This window comes from Palaemon carinicauda, chromosome 25 (assembly GCF_036898095.1).
Source record: "Palaemon carinicauda isolate YSFRI2023 chromosome 25, ASM3689809v2, whole genome shotgun sequence".
Taxonomy (NCBI): Eukaryota; Metazoa; Arthropoda; class Malacostraca; order Decapoda; family Palaemonidae; genus Palaemon; species Palaemon carinicauda.
In genome coordinates this window covers 84191664-84211178 of record NC_090749.1, presented here as the reverse complement: position 1 = coordinate 84211178, position 19515 = coordinate 84191664, and the positions used below count along the sequence as shown (strand labels likewise).

The 19515-nt window shown below is 38.3% G+C and overlaps 1 protein-coding gene across 1 annotated transcript; it reads left to right on the top strand.

The window, feature by feature from the left end:
* Positions 1–10509: 10509 nt before the first annotated feature.
* LOC137619258 (piggyBac transposable element-derived protein 3-like) lies at positions 10510–13544 on the top strand. Its single transcript, XM_068349434.1, has 2 exons — positions 10510–11137; positions 11706–13544. The coding sequence occupies exons 1-2, from the start codon at positions 10819–10821 to the stop codon at positions 13343–13345; spliced, it is 1959 nt and encodes a 652-aa protein (XP_068205535.1). The 5' UTR covers positions 10510–10818; the 3' UTR covers positions 13346–13544.
* The last annotated feature ends 5971 nt before the right edge of the window (positions 13545–19515 follow it).

Genomic DNA, 19515 nt, shown 5'->3' with positions numbered 1-19515 from the left:
AATTTTCCCACGACGTGACGTATGCACTGGAGATCGTCGGAGAAGGTTGACGAAGGAAAAAATTCGGCAGAGACAACCAGCAGGTCGCCATACAATATTTCAGCTACCGTCAAGTCGAGGGCGTCTTTAGGAGTAGTCCTTAGTCCCAGGAGGACCCAGGGAAGCTGAGTAAGCCAGTTGGAGTACTTGCAGCGGGACATCAAAGCTGCTTTGAGGGTGCGATGAAAATGTTCAGCCATTTCATTGGTAGTGGGGTTGTAGGCAGTTTTCTGATGTAGGGTGATGTCCAGGAGATTCGCTAATGATGTCCACAATTGAGAGGTGAAAGTGGTACCCCTGTTAGAAGTAATGTGCTCAGGGATGCCAAATCTTGCTATCCTTCCAGAGAGTAAGGAAGATGTGCATGAGGCTGAGGTTGCAGTTTCCATAGGAATGGCTTCAGGCTAACGAGTGGAGCGGTCAATGACGGTAAACAGGTAACGATGTCCTTGTGAAGTGAGTAGGGGGTCTACAACGTCGACGTGAACGTGGGCAAACCAATGCTGAAGTTTAGGAAATATGCCCACTCCTGGAAGTTTGGCAAGAAGTACAGGCACGGACCCAGTCCTTAGCATCCTTAGTAATGCCGTGCCAAATGAACTTCGTCTTCAGCAGCTGTGCAGTAGAACGGCATGAAGGATGTGAAAGGCCATGAATGGAATCAAACACCTGTCAGCGCATGGGAGTAGGAATCCATAGTCGCGATCTACCAGTACTGACGTCACAGAAGAGGGTGGTGTTGGAACTGTCGAGGGGGACATCTTCCCAACGGAAGGATGTGCAGGATGTCCTATTGTACATGCTTGATATTCTGGATCCTGTCGTTGAGCTTCAGCCACGGCGTTGTAATCCAATCCCAGTTGAACGGTGGCCAACGTGTTTCTTGACAGGGCATCGGCAACGGGATTCGTTTTCCAAGGGACGTGTTGAAGGGTGCAATTATATTCAGCCATGGCAAAGAGATGTTGGCGTTGACGGGCGGACCAGGCGTCAGACTGTCAAGTGAAGGCGTGCACCACAGGCATGTGGTCTGTGTGAATGATGAAGGGCGTACCTTCTAAAAATGGCGAAAGTGACGGACAGCCAAGTGCACCGCCAGCAATTCCCGATCGAAGGTAGAATAACCCGATTCTCCCTTGGACAGTTTTCTGCTGAAGAAGGCCAATGGGCGTGGGGAGCCGTTGACCACCTGTTTGAGTACTGCACCAATAGTGACGTCGCTGGCATCGGTGGAGAGGAGGAGAGGGGCATGTGAGACGGGAAAAGTGGGAGCAGCAGCGGTTGATATGGCTTTCTTTGCATTGCAGAAGGCTGCTTCTAGAGGGGGACCCCACATCAGGTCTTTTGGCTTGCCCTTGAGTGAGGCGTAGAGGGGAGCAAGAGTGGTGGCAATGGCTGTCAGAAAATGGTAATAATAGTTGATCATGACCAAGAATTCCTGCAGTGCTTTGACGGTCGAGGGCGTGGGGAAGTTCTGAACGGCTGCTACCTTCTCAGGGAGGGGATGGACTCCTTCAGGAGTGATGCGGTGCCCTAAGAACGACACTTCGTTGGCGCCAAAGGTACACTTGTCGTACCAGACTACAAGGCTGTTTTGTTGCAGGCGGTCGAGCAAGATGCGCAGGTGATGTAGGTGTTCTTATTTTGAGGAAGAGTACACAAGTATGTCGCTCAATCATATTTCTTTAGATCCTGGTGTTTCGGGGTTAGATGATAAGTCCAGTTACTCGTGTTGCCTCTCTCTGAACATGAAATCCTATCACTCGGCCTAGGTGGAGTTTATCGCTCCATGACACTTGAAAATTCAAAGGTAAAAAAATGTCAGAAAATCTCAAAGATCTGGTGCCACTCCGCTCCGGACTGCTTTCTGTGCTGGTCTCTGGACTGGAATCATGACTCTCCCCCGCTGGAAATCTGTCCTACTGGAATCTGCCTCTGGCCTGGATTCTGGACCGCTGAATATGAATACTCAAAAGGCAGAGTGAGTGGATATTTAACTGTCAAACAGTCAGTTTCAAGAACTATCCAGGCTCAATAGTCAACAAAGTCGCAAATTATCCTATAACCATAAAACAAATTACCATTAAACAAATGCCCATAGTTCCAACCACCACCGAAGTGAACAAAAGACATAATGTACTTTTCAGTACAAACAGAAACATACGAAAAGCATAAAAATATTTCTTCACACTCCACACCAAGGGTTCTATATTTAATTTTTTGTTAAATGTAGAACTCTGGAATAACTAGAAAAATTTCAGCCTTTTCTTTTATATTCCAGGCCAAGGGTTCTACATCTCTCTCCTTAGTAAATGTAGGACTAATCCCAAATTATATATGAAAATATATATTTACTTGTGAAATGAGCAAAATAATGCACAGTTAATAAACCCAACTATATACAGTTATGTTCTTGAAAGGTTCCTCAAATGTGACTGATCATACCTCAAGTCTTTTGCATGCTTTGCAGAGTAGGCTAGCTTTCCTCTTGGGCCTCTACTTTTTTTTAGGCTTATCTTCCCCCAGGTTTGCCGTGGGATCGGTAGTATTAACAGAAATAGGATCTTTCAATGTTTTAATATTTAATTGTGACATTTCCTTGCGCGTTAATATAGGGATTAAAGATGTGACGTGGCGTCGAACTATCTCCCTGTTTTTACCTTTAAGCAGAACAGCGTCAGTTACTTCATCAATTACGTTAGTTTTAATGTCTTTAACAACTCCAAATGGGAAATTGATAGGTTTGCAATTCTCCTCTTTTATCAGTACAATGTCCCCTACATGTAATTTTTTGTGGGTAACTGGCTTATATCTACTTTTATCATTGACAGTCTGAGTCATTAAATTATTCAAAAATTCTGCATTGTAGGGTTCTATCATATGTGTGTGCACTTTCTTCAGTTTCTCATAGCTTGTTCTTATGGTATCAATAGGGTCAGTGTTTAGAGACCAATCAGGATCATTGCTAGTGTGAGGCGGCTGCATGGCTGGAATAAGATTCAAAGATATTAAGTCCAAACCATGTATTAACCTCTCTGGGGTAATATGGTCTGGAATTACATCATCACTGGTATCTCTTAGACCTTCCGAGAAAGCAATAGGCCTTCGATTAACCAAGTGAAAAGTTTGTGAAACCACAAACTCAAAATCTCTGTACTGAAGAACATTTTTCTTGATTGAGCAATGGAGCAACTGGCGGACCATCTTCACACATACTTCTACTAATCCCCCAAAAGGATGATGGCCTTCAAAATATTGCTCAAATTTTAATGGACATACTCCTTGTTCTTCAAAAAAATTCTGGGTTTCTGAATCATTCAGAAAGTCAGTAATTATGTTAGCTCCTGCAACTAAGGATGAACCTAGATCAGATAAACATTATTCAGGTACTCCATATTCAAATGAATGAAGCTGTAAAGCTCTAATGAACTCACCTGAGGTCATGTCAAGACAAACTTTTAAATTAATAGCCCTCGACCAAAGGCAAGTTATGCAAAGAATCAAGACTTTCACCTTTTTGCCATTGTAAAGTACAAAGTAAGGGCCTATGTGATCTATGAATATTGTACGAAAGGGAACACTAGGTGGTTCTTGTCTGAATAACCTGTCGAGAGATTGATTTACTTTAATAGCTCTCTGCTTCAGTTTTCTACAAAGTATGCATTCTTGCAGGATGCATTTCACAACAGAGAAACAGTGTGGAATCCAAAATTGTTTTCTTAATTCAGACAAACCCTTGTAACAGCTTGAGTGATACATTTTCTCATGCAAATCTAAAACAATAATTTTGTGAAGTAGCTATTCTTAGGAAGCAAAACGGGAAATCTGTGATTCTTATCATCTTTCCATCCTGAGAATTTGCTTTTCACTCTTAGAATTCCCTCATTATCAGGATATACATTGAGTTGATTAACAATGTTTGGGATATCTTTAACGAACTTTGAATCACTGTCAAAATACCTGAATATCTCGAGGAAATAAATGTGCTGTTCTATTCTAATTATGTAATTCATTGCCCTAGCATACAAGTTTTCGTCAAGAACACTCAGGTTTCCATACCTCGCAGGATACCTGGAGTAAATTTAGTTTGCATTTTAGGCTCCCAATAAACTTAAGCATGTACCTATGAACAGATACAAGCCTAGACAAACTGGAAAACCTGTTCACAGTCACCAAGTGCTCCGGCTCTCCCTTATCGGCTACACCAGTAGTAATTTAGCAGGATTTGAAAGACCCAGAACACCTGCCGGTTGAAGCTAAATATTCTGCACATTCCTCTTCAGTGGAGCCAAAATTAATTTGATTGTAATTCTCCGAAACAACATCAACTGGTTTTGCATTGGGGTTTAGTACAATGATATTGATTACATCACTGCGACTTGAATAGAAGTTAGCAGATTCTCTCAAAAACACTGGCCCAGAGAGGAAATAAGACTTAACGGTAGTTTTATATGAAGTTACACGAGTAACAAGGTCAGCTGGATTTTCAATACCTGAAAAAAATTGAAATCTTATAGGATGAGTCTCACACAAGGTACTTAAATTTTCTAACCTATTACGAATAAAGGTGCTGTGTTTATGCATCTTATCTAATTTATAACAATAGGAATTGATCCAGGATAAGGACACCAAGCTATCAGAAAACAGATGGAGTTCTTTGATGTTGATTGCTTCAACACATGAGGGCCCAGTTAATTCCTTTTAGAAATCTATTAACACTTCTGCACCCCAAGTAATGACCTGAAACTCAAGGGAAGGCATGTTCTTCCCAGATAATTGCTTGTTCACAAAACGGTTCTTAGCGAGAACAATGATCACTTCTAATGACTGGGTATCCTGAATAAAGATAACAGTTCCGTATATATCCTTACTGCTATTGGTAAAGCCAATCAGTTTATATTCTCCATTTCTCTGGCCAACAAATCTTCTAATTCCGAGGCTGGAAGAGGAATTTGCCGGTGGACATATGTTTTTCCATTCTTTAATTTCTGCATCCGGCAATTTGGAGTCCCAGGTACAGGACGGATCACAATGTAATTTATGTAAAAAGAGCCGTGCTCAATTCAGAATGGGCAAAGTAAAGCCAAATACATCATAGTGACTGGCAATAGTTTTCAAAACATTCCTCTTTGTATTTGCCTCACCATCTAAAACTAGAGGCTTAGTGGATAGGGTATCATCAACTCAATCCCATAAGAGCCCCATTAATTTGACTGATCTGCTAGTTTTCTCTCCAGAGCTGTTATCAATTTCCTCTTGAATTTCAGTATCATTTGTTACAAACTGCTGAAGATAAAATTTATAGGGCTCAAATATTCCTTTTAACTCTTGAAAGGCCCACTTCAATTTTTCACTATTATTTGCAGGAATACTCCCATTATCCCTATATATTAATGAATAAATGTGTCTTTTAAGCAAATTTACCTGGTCATCATCATCAGTGTTAATCATCAAAATTTTATATAGTCCAAGTAATAATATGCATGGGGAACAAACAAGACCAAATGGAAGTCTTAAGCTACGATATGCAACAATACTGTAATCTCCTTTCTGTACATTACGATGCCCTAGAAAAAGTAATTTGCTGGAATCTAGATCAGAGAGGCATATGTTGAGAAAGGCATTTTTAATATCAAAACACAGGAGTTTGGAATCAAAGCGTAGCTGTAATAAAGCTCTGGTGATCTTTCGGTTTAAACAAGGTCCATGCACAATAGCTTGATTGTGACTCATGGTTACTCCCTGTAAAGGATTATTTTCACATAAATTAGATAAAAATACTACTCTGCATTTTGTAGTGTCACGCTCTGGTTTAAATACTGCCATGTTGGCCAAGAAACAGTGATTTGGATTTTCCTCTAAGTACTGATGAAAGTTGTCAGTTCTTTCTATAATACCTTGTTCAGATTGCTCTCTAAAGCATTGGTCGATTAATTTCAACTTTACTCCATCATCCTTAGAGTATCTTTGGAAATTTCAATTTAGAATTTTAGTAGCTAGAGTTTTATTTGGCCCTAGCAAAAGCTTCACTTTTTGATTCCAGACTAGTGGCATGATTAACCTGCCGTCTTCATTACGCCTTGTATTTTGAAGAACATAATCTATTATTCTTTTGTTTTCAACTACCTTACCGGGAAATATTTGCCTGTCATAATTTAAGGTATATGTGCAACACTTATCAAAGGATCTCTTGAGTAGTTCTTTCCAAGGAAGCATAGTTGATTCTCCCCACATCGTTCACTATTGTTATCCTACCTTCACTTTCTGTCAGATCATCACAATCTAGGAGAGGATCTAAAGAATCATGACTTAGAATGGCAGGATCCTCACATGTATACAAAGGCACTTCAGCTTTTGACTTTTCTTCCGCAAAACAAGGAGGGAGGTGCTTCAAATTGCTCCAAATTTGATCTGTGTTACCCACCAGCATTACACCTGCGGTAGTCAAGGAATAAACCGACGTTGCATCATTTTCATTACCCCTAAATGAAATTGTTGTTTCAGGAAGACAAAAAGCAAAATTTGACCCAAGAATAAAATCTGTTATTAATTTCTTTTCAGTCCTTCAAGAAGTCATCAGCCAAGGTATATCCCATGTTCATAAATTCCCGAACAATTTTCTGAAAGCCAGGCAATTTCAATGAAGTGTGAATAGATGTCACACCCGTTGCTTGAATCTCATAAATATGATCTCCAATCGTCAAAGGCACTTTGTAAGACTTAGTAGGATAAAATTTGGAAGAGTTAAATCCAGTGATTTTGATTCTAAGATCAGAATTTATGACAGGCAAGTTTTCATACTTTGCCCTCTCCTCTGATATTAAGTTTGACTGACATCCGCTGTCCCTCATGCAACGAATCTTTGTTTTTCCCTGAAGAATGCAAGAAAAGGTAGGGAGTATTGCGCGGCTACAGTCTGTGACTTTGAAAGTAAAAGAAAATTTCTCAACAAATATCATGCTCGAATTACTCTCCTTCACAACTCGATCACTTTGTTTAGAATTTTCCTTTTTCTATTTTACATTACTTTGACCACCATCCCTCAGGACTCCACTGCCTTCTTGGCTCATGCATAGAAATTTGAAGCGCCACAATCGCAATGCTTCCAGAAGTGAAATTTGCAGGTATCCTCATTATGATCCAACCTGCCGCATTTTATACAAGCCTTCAAATTTCTTAGCTTGTTGATTTTTAACCTACGTTCAGGATACTTTTTACACTTGTGAATGGGATGAGAGGATTTACCATCCTCATTAAATAAAGGACACACTTTGAAAACGTTGAGTGATGGGCCTGTTTGGTGATTAACATTTGCAGCAAAACTCATAGCTCTCTTAGGACAAAATTCTCTTGTTTTCTGCTTAATTTATATTGTCGTTGACTGGTTAAATACCTTTCAGTGGCTTCAAAAAATTTATCTTCTATCTGATTCAAAGATAGCCTGGTTTCGTTGGTGATATGATTTAAATGAGATTGGAAGTTCTCATTTAAACCATGCCAGGCAAAATACTGTAAAATATCCTCTGAGGTTATTTTCAAAACGCTAATGGATCCGCAAATAGAAATAATTTTCCTTATGTACCCAAACGGTTCTGTATTGTATTCAAGCTTCAGATTCGACATTTGTTTGATGACGTTGAATTTTCTAGTGACGGGGGAAGCTAAAGAATTCAACAAAAGCTCTCTTGCTACATTATAAGAATGCTGTATGCTGTTCAGGGAATTTATCGAAGACAAGGCACGCCCTGAAATTTGCTGTTTCAAAAGTAAGAATTTATCGTAGTCAGAATAACTGAAGCGTTTCGTTGTATCTTCATATTGCTGAAAGAAGTTAATAAGATCCTCTCCCTCTTCACTTGTGAATTTAGGTAAACGGGCAGTTGCGCTCTTAAGCTTGCTGCTCAATGTGCTTCTAGAAACTTCCAGACTGGAAGGATTTGGAATGGATGTAGCCAGATGAGACAGAGTAGACAAACATTTGCTGATCTTATCTTCATACATACAACATTCTTCAATTTTTTTATCATTTTCAGCTATGGCTTTCGTCTCCTTCTCAGAGTTTAATTCCCATTTCATGGTTCGAATGACCGAGTCGTCCTTTTCAAGCTCATCCTTGAGTCTTTTCAATTTTCTAACAAGGCAGTCTCTCTCTTGAGGAGTATTATTACCAAAACTGTCTAATTCAGAATTAATACGGTTCACCTGTCCTCGATTAGCCCTAGAAATAATCAGAAATTTCAAGTCTTTTGACATGCCTGCGATCCCCTCACAAACCTAATGAAATGAATATAATCTAGAAAGTCACAAATGACTCACTCAAAAAAATTGAACTAGACCTCCCGACAGAAAACTGCTCAAGGGGCACAATGAAAAGTTGTTAAGACCTCTAACTAAGAGTAACCAGTTGTTAAAAACGACCCTAAATCACCGAAACAATTTTGAATGGCCGAGCGGATAAGAAAACAAAGGACGGAGAAACGACAACAACTAGCAAATAACCAACAAGTCCCTGTTCGGGCGCCATATGGTAAAAATTATGAATTGACAGTGAGGATTTAAACCAAAGACAAAGAAAACTATTGAGTTTAATAAGTGAAATTATAGATGTTGAACTGCTGTTTCTCGTCTTGAGAGGAAATCACCCAAATAGCTGTCTTCGGATGTATGCACCACTTCCTCTCCACAGTAAGTCATCAACCAAATGTAAAAGACCTAAAATAATAAAAAAGAATACACACCTCTTGAAAAGTCAATTTAACATGAGAAATTAATCAACAAATTTAATGAGAAGGGAAAGAAGTTCAGCAAGCTAGCTTCATGAAAACGTAAATTTCGTATATGAACATATATTTGAATTATGTTCGTAGTTAATCTTAGTCAAAATAGAACTCTACTGGTTTATAAACCAAAGGCACAAGTATAATGATAATTATAATGATAAAATCCTTTACCTTAAATTTTTCCGACATGTTGGCGACCATGATTTAAATTATAATAAGCGTAAATTATATCTAAGAAACAGATCAATCCTATTGAGCCTGCATAAGGTCTCTCAACGGACTTATGTTTCTTTAGATCCTGGTGTTTCAGGGTTAGATGATAAGTCCAGTTACTCGTGTTGCCTCTCTCTGAACATGAAGTCCTATCACTCGGCCTAGGTGGAGTTTATCGCTCCATGACACTTGAAAATTCAAAGGTAAAAAAATGTCAGAAAATCTCAAAGATCTGGTGCCACTCCGCTCCGGACTGCTTTCTGTGCTCGTCTCTGGACTGGAATCATGACTCTCCCCCGCTGGAAATCTGTCCTACTGGAATCTGCCTCTGGCCTGGATTCTGGACCGCTGAATATAGATACTCAAAAGTCAAAGTGAGTGGATATTTAACTGTCAAACAGTCAGTTTCAAAAACTATCCAGACTCAATAGTCAACAAACTCGCAAATTATCCTATAACTATAAAACAAATTACCATTAAACAAATGCCCATAGTTCCAACCACCACCAAAGTGAACAAAAGACATAATGTACTTTTCAGTACAAACAGAAATATACGAAAAGCATAAAGATATTTCTTTACATAATGATCTAAGCAGGATACTGATCGGCAATACAGAGTATGACACAAGAACAAACATTGTGACACTAATTTCCCAAAATACTATTGTACCAAATATACATTTCTTTCTGCATAATTTTATTAAGTACATACTCAAAAAGGGACATCATAAAGAACTCCATAACTTACGTCTTAACACTGAACTTACAAACTTTCATTTCCTCTCTGAAATTAAACAACTTATCATCGTTAACAGAAATTTATCTCAACATTTGACTTTACTTCTTTTCCAAAAATCACATTTATTATCTTTGACCACAAAGGTATAAAAAAAAAACAAAAAAACAAAAACTTAAACTACTATAAGCCAAAGAAACTATGAAATGAAAACTTAAAGTTCATACAGCATAAAGAACAATTTCTCATTTAACCACACAGCAACAAAATCATATAATTTTCTTCTTTTGTGAAAAGAAAAGTTAATCTTTACTCGAAGCTTTAACACTGAAAACATTTTACTCAACTAGTTACTTTCTTCCATCAAAACTAGTGTTCTGCATTAACTTTTACATGTCGTAAAGAAAACGGAATGATAGGTTCATTACTTTACACAATTTTTACGAAATCTTAACCCTTTAAGGACCAAATAGCCCAAACGGGATCTTTAAAACAGCTACTTTTGGGTAGTCGTGGTGAACATGTTTATGCCTGTCTGAAATTGACGCTTTGGCAACTCATAGAGACACGCCTCTGCTCTTCGAATCAGCCAATCAGAAGCCGCCTGCCCTTCTCGCCAAGTCTGTAGCTCCTTCCAAAGACACCTCACTTGTGCTCCAGCCGCAAAAGTGTCAAGACCCGTCGCAGTAACGTCCACGTTCCCCCCCCCCCCCCCCCCCCCCCCGACTTTCGTAATCATGGTAAGTACACAGTGACTGTAGGATAGTGAAGCCGAGTGATATGTTTACCTTTTGATGTGGGTTTCAATGGCTGTAGTGTTACTGACGTGTCATAGTGACTATCGGAAAAAGTATAGATCCCGCATGGGCTACCTCGGTCGAGTTTAGGCGGACCACGCTCATCCAATATGGGATCTATTGGACCGTAACGGTTCTACCGCGCACTAGGTTACGACGCACATCGTTTTTGCAATTTATTTTAGTGATTGTCTGAGACATTTGTGAATAGTTTTGACCATATTTGTAGAAATAATAGTGATGATTTAGATATGTTAGGCTCATGTGCATTCAAAATATTACCTTACAAGGGATTAAATTACTTTTTTGTTAGGCAGTTACATTTTTTTCATTACATGATTTTAATTTTTTTTTTTTTTTTGCAGTTTCGTGGCCATACGTTTTATGGGCATCGCAACGCTGCATTGGAGACTCAGGAACGTACACCATGGGTTGCCCCTGACGATGCTGAAGGAAGTGATGTCGACGTGAGCCCTTTGGATGTCGACAGTGATGACGACGACCCTTCGTACGTTCCTGACGACGAAGGCCTTACTCTGGAGGATGCTTTTGACCCTCCCAATGCTAGAGGTTAGTATGAGAGAGAGAGAGAGAGAGAGAGAGAGAGAGAGAGAGAGAGAGAGAGAGAGAGAGAGAGAGAGAGAGAGAGAGAGAGATGGAGATGGAGATGGAGATGGAGATGGAGAGAGAGAGAGAGAGAGAGAGAGAGAGAGAGAGAGAGAGAGAGATTTGTTTAAAAAAAAAATTTAAAAGCCTAGTTGTTACAATGGTTGCTCTTTAAATTTGTTTTCATTGTGTTGCTCTTTAAATTTTTGTAAACAATAAGTATTTTTTAAACTTATTTGTGTACTTGCATACTCACTGACATACACATGCACACACATGCATACTCACTGACATACACATGCACACACATTCATACTCACTGACATACACATGCACACACATGCATACTCACTGACATACACAAGCACACACATGCTTACTCACTGACATACACATGCACACACATTCATACTCACTGACATACACATGCACACACATGCATACTCACTGACATACACATGCACACACATGCATGCACACACACCAGCACACACGGTTCATTTACTGTTTCACTTATTTATTCTTGTTTCAGGTCGCAGGGTCAATGTTGTTGTCCCTCAGGAGATGCCTGTGGAAGAGGAAGGTGAAGGTGAGGTTAACCCTAAGAGGCCTCGTGTTGGTGAATGGAAGAAGGACGACATTGACATCCAACCCCTGCCCGACTTCATTCATCCACAGCCGGACTTCTTGAGGGAACCTTATGAGTATTTCTCTCAGTTCTTCACAGCTGAATTGAGGGATCACATCGTTTTCCAGTCCAACCTGTACTCAAGACAGAAGGATGTAGGCAGTAACTTCCACATATCAGAAGAGGATGTCATGGTTTTCCTTGGCCTCATCATATACATGGGCCTGGTTCCTCTCCCTAGCATCGTCGACTTCTGGGCCGTGAAGACCAGGATTCCTCAGGTTGCAGACTTCATGTCCAGGAACCGCTTCAAGGCCATTCGATCATCACTTCACTTCAACGACAATGACCAGGCAGCAGGCTCCCAAGATCGGTTCTTCAAGGTGAGAGTCCCCTTCAGCAAGGTCACCAGAGAGTTCCTGAAAGTTCCCGAGACTCCTATCCATTCCATTGATGAAGTGATGGTTGCCTACAAGGGCACAAGGGCTGGTAACCTTCGCCAGTATGTAGCCAAGAAGCCTGACAAGTGGGGCTACAAGTTGTTCTGCCGCTCCAGCGTGGATGGATTTGTGCATGATATTCTTATGTACCAAGGGGAGACAACCTTTGTGAGCCACCCTACTCAGCTGTCTGAAGAGGAGAATGCCATGTCTGTCACTTCCAAGTTTGTTGTCTCCCTTGTTAAGACCATCAAGGACCCAAGTCACGCAGCAGTGTATGCAGACAACTACTTCACCAGTATAGGGTTGGCTAAGTACCTGAGATCGAAGTATGGATGCCGGTATGTGGGAACTGCCAGGGAAAACCGAGTTGGACATCCTCCCCTGAAGTCTGTGAAGGAGATGAGCAAGAAGACGACGCAAAGGGGCACACTGGACTACGTCTCTTCTGATGGCATCCTCGTTGCAAGATGGAAGGACAACAGCGTCGTGACAATCTTGTCCACTGATGTCGGTGTCAACCCCATGGGAACAGTGGAGCGGTACGACAGGGCACAGAAGAAGAAGGTTCCCATTCCTTGTCCATCTGCCATCCAGATGTACAACAACCGCATGGGTGGCATCGACAAAAGTGACATGTTGACACACCTCTACAAGACCCCCTTCAGAGCAAAGAGGTACTACATGAGGCTCTTTGCTTACCTCCTGGACCTGATCATCTGCAACGCTTGGATTCTGTACAAGAGGGATTGCTTGGCTTTGCAGACGAACCCAAAGCCCCTCAAGGACTTCCGACTGGATATCTCCAATTGGCTGAGAAGTTTCAAGACATCAAACTTCAGGATTACTAGAAATTCTCTTGGCACCAGGGATGTCCCTTTGCCCAAAAGGGGCCAACGGGCAGTTTTGCCAAGTATAGAGTCACGCCAGGATGCCACTGCCCTACACATGCCAAAGCATGTCACCATGAGGCAGACCTGCAAGTTCTGTTCAACTGCAGGCCACATCCACAGGTCTCGCTGGATGTGTGAGGAGTGCAAGGTGGCCCTTTGCCTCACTGAAAATCGTAATTGTTTTGCTTTGTTTCATAAGATTTCCAAGTAATTTTTGTTTTTGCTCTTTTTCAATAGATTTTAAAGTAAGTTTTATAATGTTTCTATTTTATCAATGATGAGTAAGGTTTATTATATTTTTTGCATTTTCAGAGTATTTTTGTATTTTTATAGTATTTTTGTATTTATTGAATATTGTATTTTCTTGTATTTATAACGTATTTCTTATTTAATTAAATTGTTAAGCCATATATGTGTTTCTGTTATACATTGGCACTATAAAAAAACTTTCTGTTATACATTAGAACTAAAAAAACAATGTTGGGCGAAACTTTAAAATCTGTGCCGTTATGGTCCAATAGATCCCATATGGGATGAGCGTGGTCCGCGTAAACTCGCCCAAGGTACCCAAATGGGATACTTCATTGCATGCAATTATTTCGGTAATTTGGAAATTTTTTTAAAAGTACACAAGAATAAAAAGGTCTTGTATTTTCTAATACTACAACATACTAAAAGGAATTTTTAAAGTTTCCCATAAAACCTAGGGTGGACCTTAAAGGGTTAAAACATATTAGTTAACCATAAAACTTCAAATGTTGTACCATGTTACTTAACTTCTGTGGGAGTTGATTGCTGTGGGTCGCCTTGGGTCCCTCTTCCTACAGTTACTGTCTGGGACCTCTTCCAATTTTTGGGATTGCCCTCGGCCATTGTGAGCGTGCCATTTCTACCAATATACCCGCTGCTGCTGCTTGGATGCCGAAATCCTCTATGGCAAGGGTAATCAAACACACTCCAACTGCTGTTGACAGAGTTCATAGTAGGGTCCTGGGTCGCCATTTCGGATGGCAATTTTCGATGCTGTTGCTCCCGCTACAGGAAACTAAATACAACGACGATTTTAGACGTACATGAGGGTGTACCGTCTTCTCTTCCAACAGGAACACTGCCGTTTCATTCTTTCTAGGACGAATGTGTTTCCTTACAGTTTCCTCTCTTGGCTGCTGTCTGTTTTGGCCCACTTGACTCGACGGAAAGGCGCTAAGGTCTCCTCCCTGCAGATCCTCCGTGGGTGACTGATCCACAAAACTCCTCCTGGTTGCTTCCTTCCAGACGGGAACATAGCTACTGGCAGTACTTGGGCGTAACCTCCGTTGTATGTGTCTTCTCAGATGTGCCCATGACCTGGGTTCCACAATTTCGAGATCTCTCCTCTCTTTCCTATGGGCTCTTCCTCTAATTCTCTGTTTCGCCAAGATAATTTTTTGACGATCGGTCTTACATTGCTCCGACTTCGCTGCTTCCACAGAACCCAGAAATGTTTTGCATTTGCTGTATCTTCTAGTGAAGGGCTGTTTTGGCAAACTCCCTGTAGTGCTGGTCTTTCTGCGCCCACCGATGTTCTAATATGGATTTCCATTTCGATAAAACTATTAACTTGCTGCTGCTCCAAAGTTTCATAATTTCACTTCTTCGTTTCAGTTCACTTCTAAGTTGAAAGAAATCCCACTAAAATGCCATGAATTATTGTCCCAAATGCAGAGAAATTTTTTTCTAGTTATAATTCAAGAAACCTTATAAGTCAGAGGCGAATCTGATCTTTCAAACTTACATGTATTTCAATAAAGAATTCTACAACATTGATCTTGAGCACTTCATTTACGTTATCGGAGTAAATGATCCTGGTTAGCGTTCAACCATTCTTTATATTTTATACTTTCTCGACAATCATCAACAGAAAGGTCTAACATTAAATAAATACTCATAATTCCAGGCAAGACTACAGCTGGGAGACTAGTTTACATTTCACTAAAACAAGTACAAGTCCAAATTAAGGCTTAGCTTAGATGCACTTGGCACAACTGGAGGACGTTAGCCCCTGATCGTGGCTCTCTTCAAACTGGCTCTAGGTGTGGCCGACTATCAAGACATGGTCTTTTGGGGCGTCATGGGGTAGGTTCGAGGTATAGGCCCTCTCTTTCCAAGCAGTTTGCACCGATTTCCTGGCTGTAGTCTTCCCACCATCCTGTAGGAACAAAGAGGAGACAGGAAAAGGTCCCAGTCATCAGATATAAGATAGCGAAAGCCTCCTGTCGCCACTGGGAGCTAAGTCTATGTCTATTCTCAATCGACGGCAGCAGAAGAGGTCGTTCACATGACCCCAAAAAGTTTTCAACTCTCTGTTACTTTTGACAGCATTCACACAGCATTGCAACTGGTTATACAGTATATACTTATTTTTCATGACGAAAAATTTTAATTAGATTAAGAATAAAAGTAAATAATTAAGTAATAATTGGAAAGTGTAAAAATCGAGGAAATTCATTTCCATTTATATATTTAACTGTGAGTACCTTTCATTAGTACACACATACACACACTCACACACATAAACATATATATATATATATATATATATATATATATATATATATATATATATATATATATATATATATATATAAGTATATATATATACATATATATATATATATATATATATATATATATATATATATATATATATATATATATATATATATATATATATATATATATATATATATATATATATATATATATATATATATATATATATACTGTATATATGTGTGTGTGTATATATATAGTTTATATACATACAAATATATATATATATATATATATATATATATATATATATATATATATATATATATATATATATATATATATATATATATATATATATATATATATATATATATATATATATATATATATATGAATATATATCAAAAGCACACGTGATTTCAATCAATGTAAATATCACCCACAAATGGCATTTAATACCGAATTCCATCCTGGGAATATATATCCACTTAGAATTCATTTTACGGTAACAGCTTCTGGCCGGGTGGAGATTCGAACCGGAAACCATGCCTGCAAGGACTCTACCGAATGATAGCTCAGTCGGTAGAGTCTTCGCAGGCATGGTTTCCGGCCGAACAGATAGGGGTTCGAATCTTCACCCGGCCAGAAGCTGTTACCATAAAATGAATTCCAAGTGTGTATATATATACATACATATGTATATATATATATATATATATATATATATATATATATATATATATATATATATATATATATATATATATATATATATATATATATATACAAATATTCATATATATATATATATATATATATATATATATATATATATATATATATATATTTATATATATACTGACTTTTAATATTTTTGGTGAAGAGAAGTTTTTTTTTTTCAAACCAGATGTCGATTTGAGTTTTATTCTCAAATTATCATAATAATTAATACTCTCTCTCTCTCTCTCTCTCTCTCTCTCTCTCTCTCTCTCTCTCTCTCTCTCTCTCTCTCTCTAAAGCGAATACCTGAAAGAAAAAGAAGAAGAAGAAGAAGAAGAAGAACGTTGAGAAAAATTTTTTTCTTCCTTAAGATTCTAAAGGAAAAGATCAAATAGGAATAATAACTGCAACAACGAATTTAGAGGCAAAAGAACTAAACACAATAGAGCAATGTCTGCCAGTGTGTCTGTTGGGCTGCGTTAATATGTGCGTGTGCGTGTGTGTATCCGTATCAGCGAATCAATGTGTGTGTGCACGCGAGCGCTACAGCGAGCATTGCAGCATCTCACACTGATGATGGTATGTCATCAGTCACCTCATGAAGCCCTCACATTATGAACTGTCTAAATCCCTTCACCCAATAACAACCCAGCTTTTTTATTTTTACAATATCATTGGCCGGAAGAAATCTTTTGCTGATTGGGTCTTGTGGTCAGATAACTCCACCCACATCTTTGTAGAGAACCAATCAGCGTAAGAAAGAGGCGGAGTCAGGAGGAGCCGTGTTTGACTATGGCTGCTGCTGATATTATTCATTACAATCATGATCACTATGATTCATTTCCATCACAATTAGTGAGATTAACACCATAAAGATGAAACATTTCCTTTTAACATATTTGGAAGGAAAGAAATAAAAACTTATCATCGAAAGATTTTATATCAAAATAAAATAAGATGAAAACAATATTGTCCTCTGTAAACAAAAAAATCACCTGATTGAGAAGCGTGAATGTGATACTCTACATTAATGAAGTAATATTGATAATAATAATGGTGTTAACAATAATATTGATAATGGTAACAAATATATTAACCAACTGAATGCCAGGATGAAGATGAAGGCAAGGAAGGAGGCGAGATATTACAGTGTCCCTCAGAGGAAGAGAAGAGAGATGAATTTATTTAGCTAATCTTCGCATCTCTTCTAGTCTTTGCCAGAAGGAGTCGATGAGGCTGGCATGATCCAGAAACCTCACTGTTCCAAAGATAAGAATAGAAAAGAAAGAAATAATTATTGACTTTTATCCGGAATGTTATTATCAAGTTCATGATGATGATGAGGATAATGATGATGACGATGATGATGATGATGACGAAAAGGAAAAGTAAAAACGAATAATTTCGTTGAATATGAAAATTAATATTAAAAAAAAAAGAGAAAATAAAATCTGGACATTTTGATATTTAGCCGACTTATTATGACTCTGATTGTGACATTGATAATGATGATGGTGACGATATAAAAGATAATGTTTACAAGACTCAAATTGATTGTTACAGAAAAGGTTGTGAATCAATTCTCTCTCTCTCTCTCTCTCTCTCTCTCTCTCTCTCTCTCTCTCTCTCTCTCTCTCTCTCTCTCTCTCTTTATTAGTAGGCATATATGTGTGTGTAAGTGTATAGGTTCGTATGTATAAGCAGGTAGCAATATATTATCATTAAAATATTTGCTTGTTTTAGATATCGGGTAATATTCAAAATAATAACTTACTCCTTGATTGACAGCCTCTTTCTCTCTAAAACTGTTGGCTGTAAAACTCCGAATGAATTCAGTTCATCTCTCTTTTTTCCAGCTAAACATTTCGAAAACTGAAGAAACACAGGATTCATAGTTATGTCCCATGTGTCGTGTGATGAAGGATTCGTGAACTTATCCCATTGATTATTATTAAGACTCTTCTTGACTTGATTGATGTCGACCCCTTGGCTTAGGAGGGAGTCTTTGAAGTGGGTGTTGTGGTTCCATTATGGATTTCCCCAGCCGAGGATCTTGGAGTGAAGAGGCTGGAAGGCTTCACCTTTGACTCATCGATTGGGATCGAAGGAGGAAAGGTGTCTCTGTACAAAAGAGAAAATGGAATTGACAACAACAAAAACATTTCCAGGCAATTAGAATAAAAAGAATTATCAGGAAATATTCATATATATATATATATATATATATATATATATATATATATATATATATATATATATATATATATATATATATATATATATATATATATGAAAAGAAGTAAAAAAGTAGAGGATATTCTGAGAAAATTAAAGAAAATATTGACGTTGGCAGGGCAATTGGTGGACATTAAGAATAACAAAATTAGCTCCTATAGGTTGCAAAAGAAGCAAGAGACGGAATAGAAGACGTTGGATTGACGAACTAAGAAAGTATGCACCTGTTGGCTGGTATGAAAATACATGACGCAATTGGAAGTACATGACTGAGGCCTTTGATCTACAGTCGTTAGTAATGGCTGGTGATGAATATATATATATATATATATATATATATATATATATATATATATATATATATATATATATATATATATATATATATATATATATATAAATATATATATATATATATATATATATATATATATATATATATATATATATATATATATATATTGTTATTTGCTAAGCTATAACCCTAGGTGTAAAAGCAGGATACTTCAAGCCCATTGGCCTCAACAGGGAAAATAGCACAGTGAGGAAAGGAAATATGGAAAAATAAAATATTTTGAGAACATTAACAACGTTAGAATAAGTATTTTCTATACGAACTATAAAAATTGCAACAAAAGAAGAGGAAGAGAAATAAGATAGAATAGTATGCCCGAGTGTACCCTCAAGCAAGAGAACTCTAACCCAAGACAGTGGAAGACCATGATAAGGAGGCTATGGCACTACTCAAGACTAACTACAAAACAACGGTTTGTTTTTGGAGTGTCCTCCTAGAAGAGCTGCTTACCATAACTAAAGAATCTCTTCTAACCTTACCAAGAGGAAAGTGGCCACGAACAATTATAGTGCAGTAGATAACCCCTTGAGAGAATA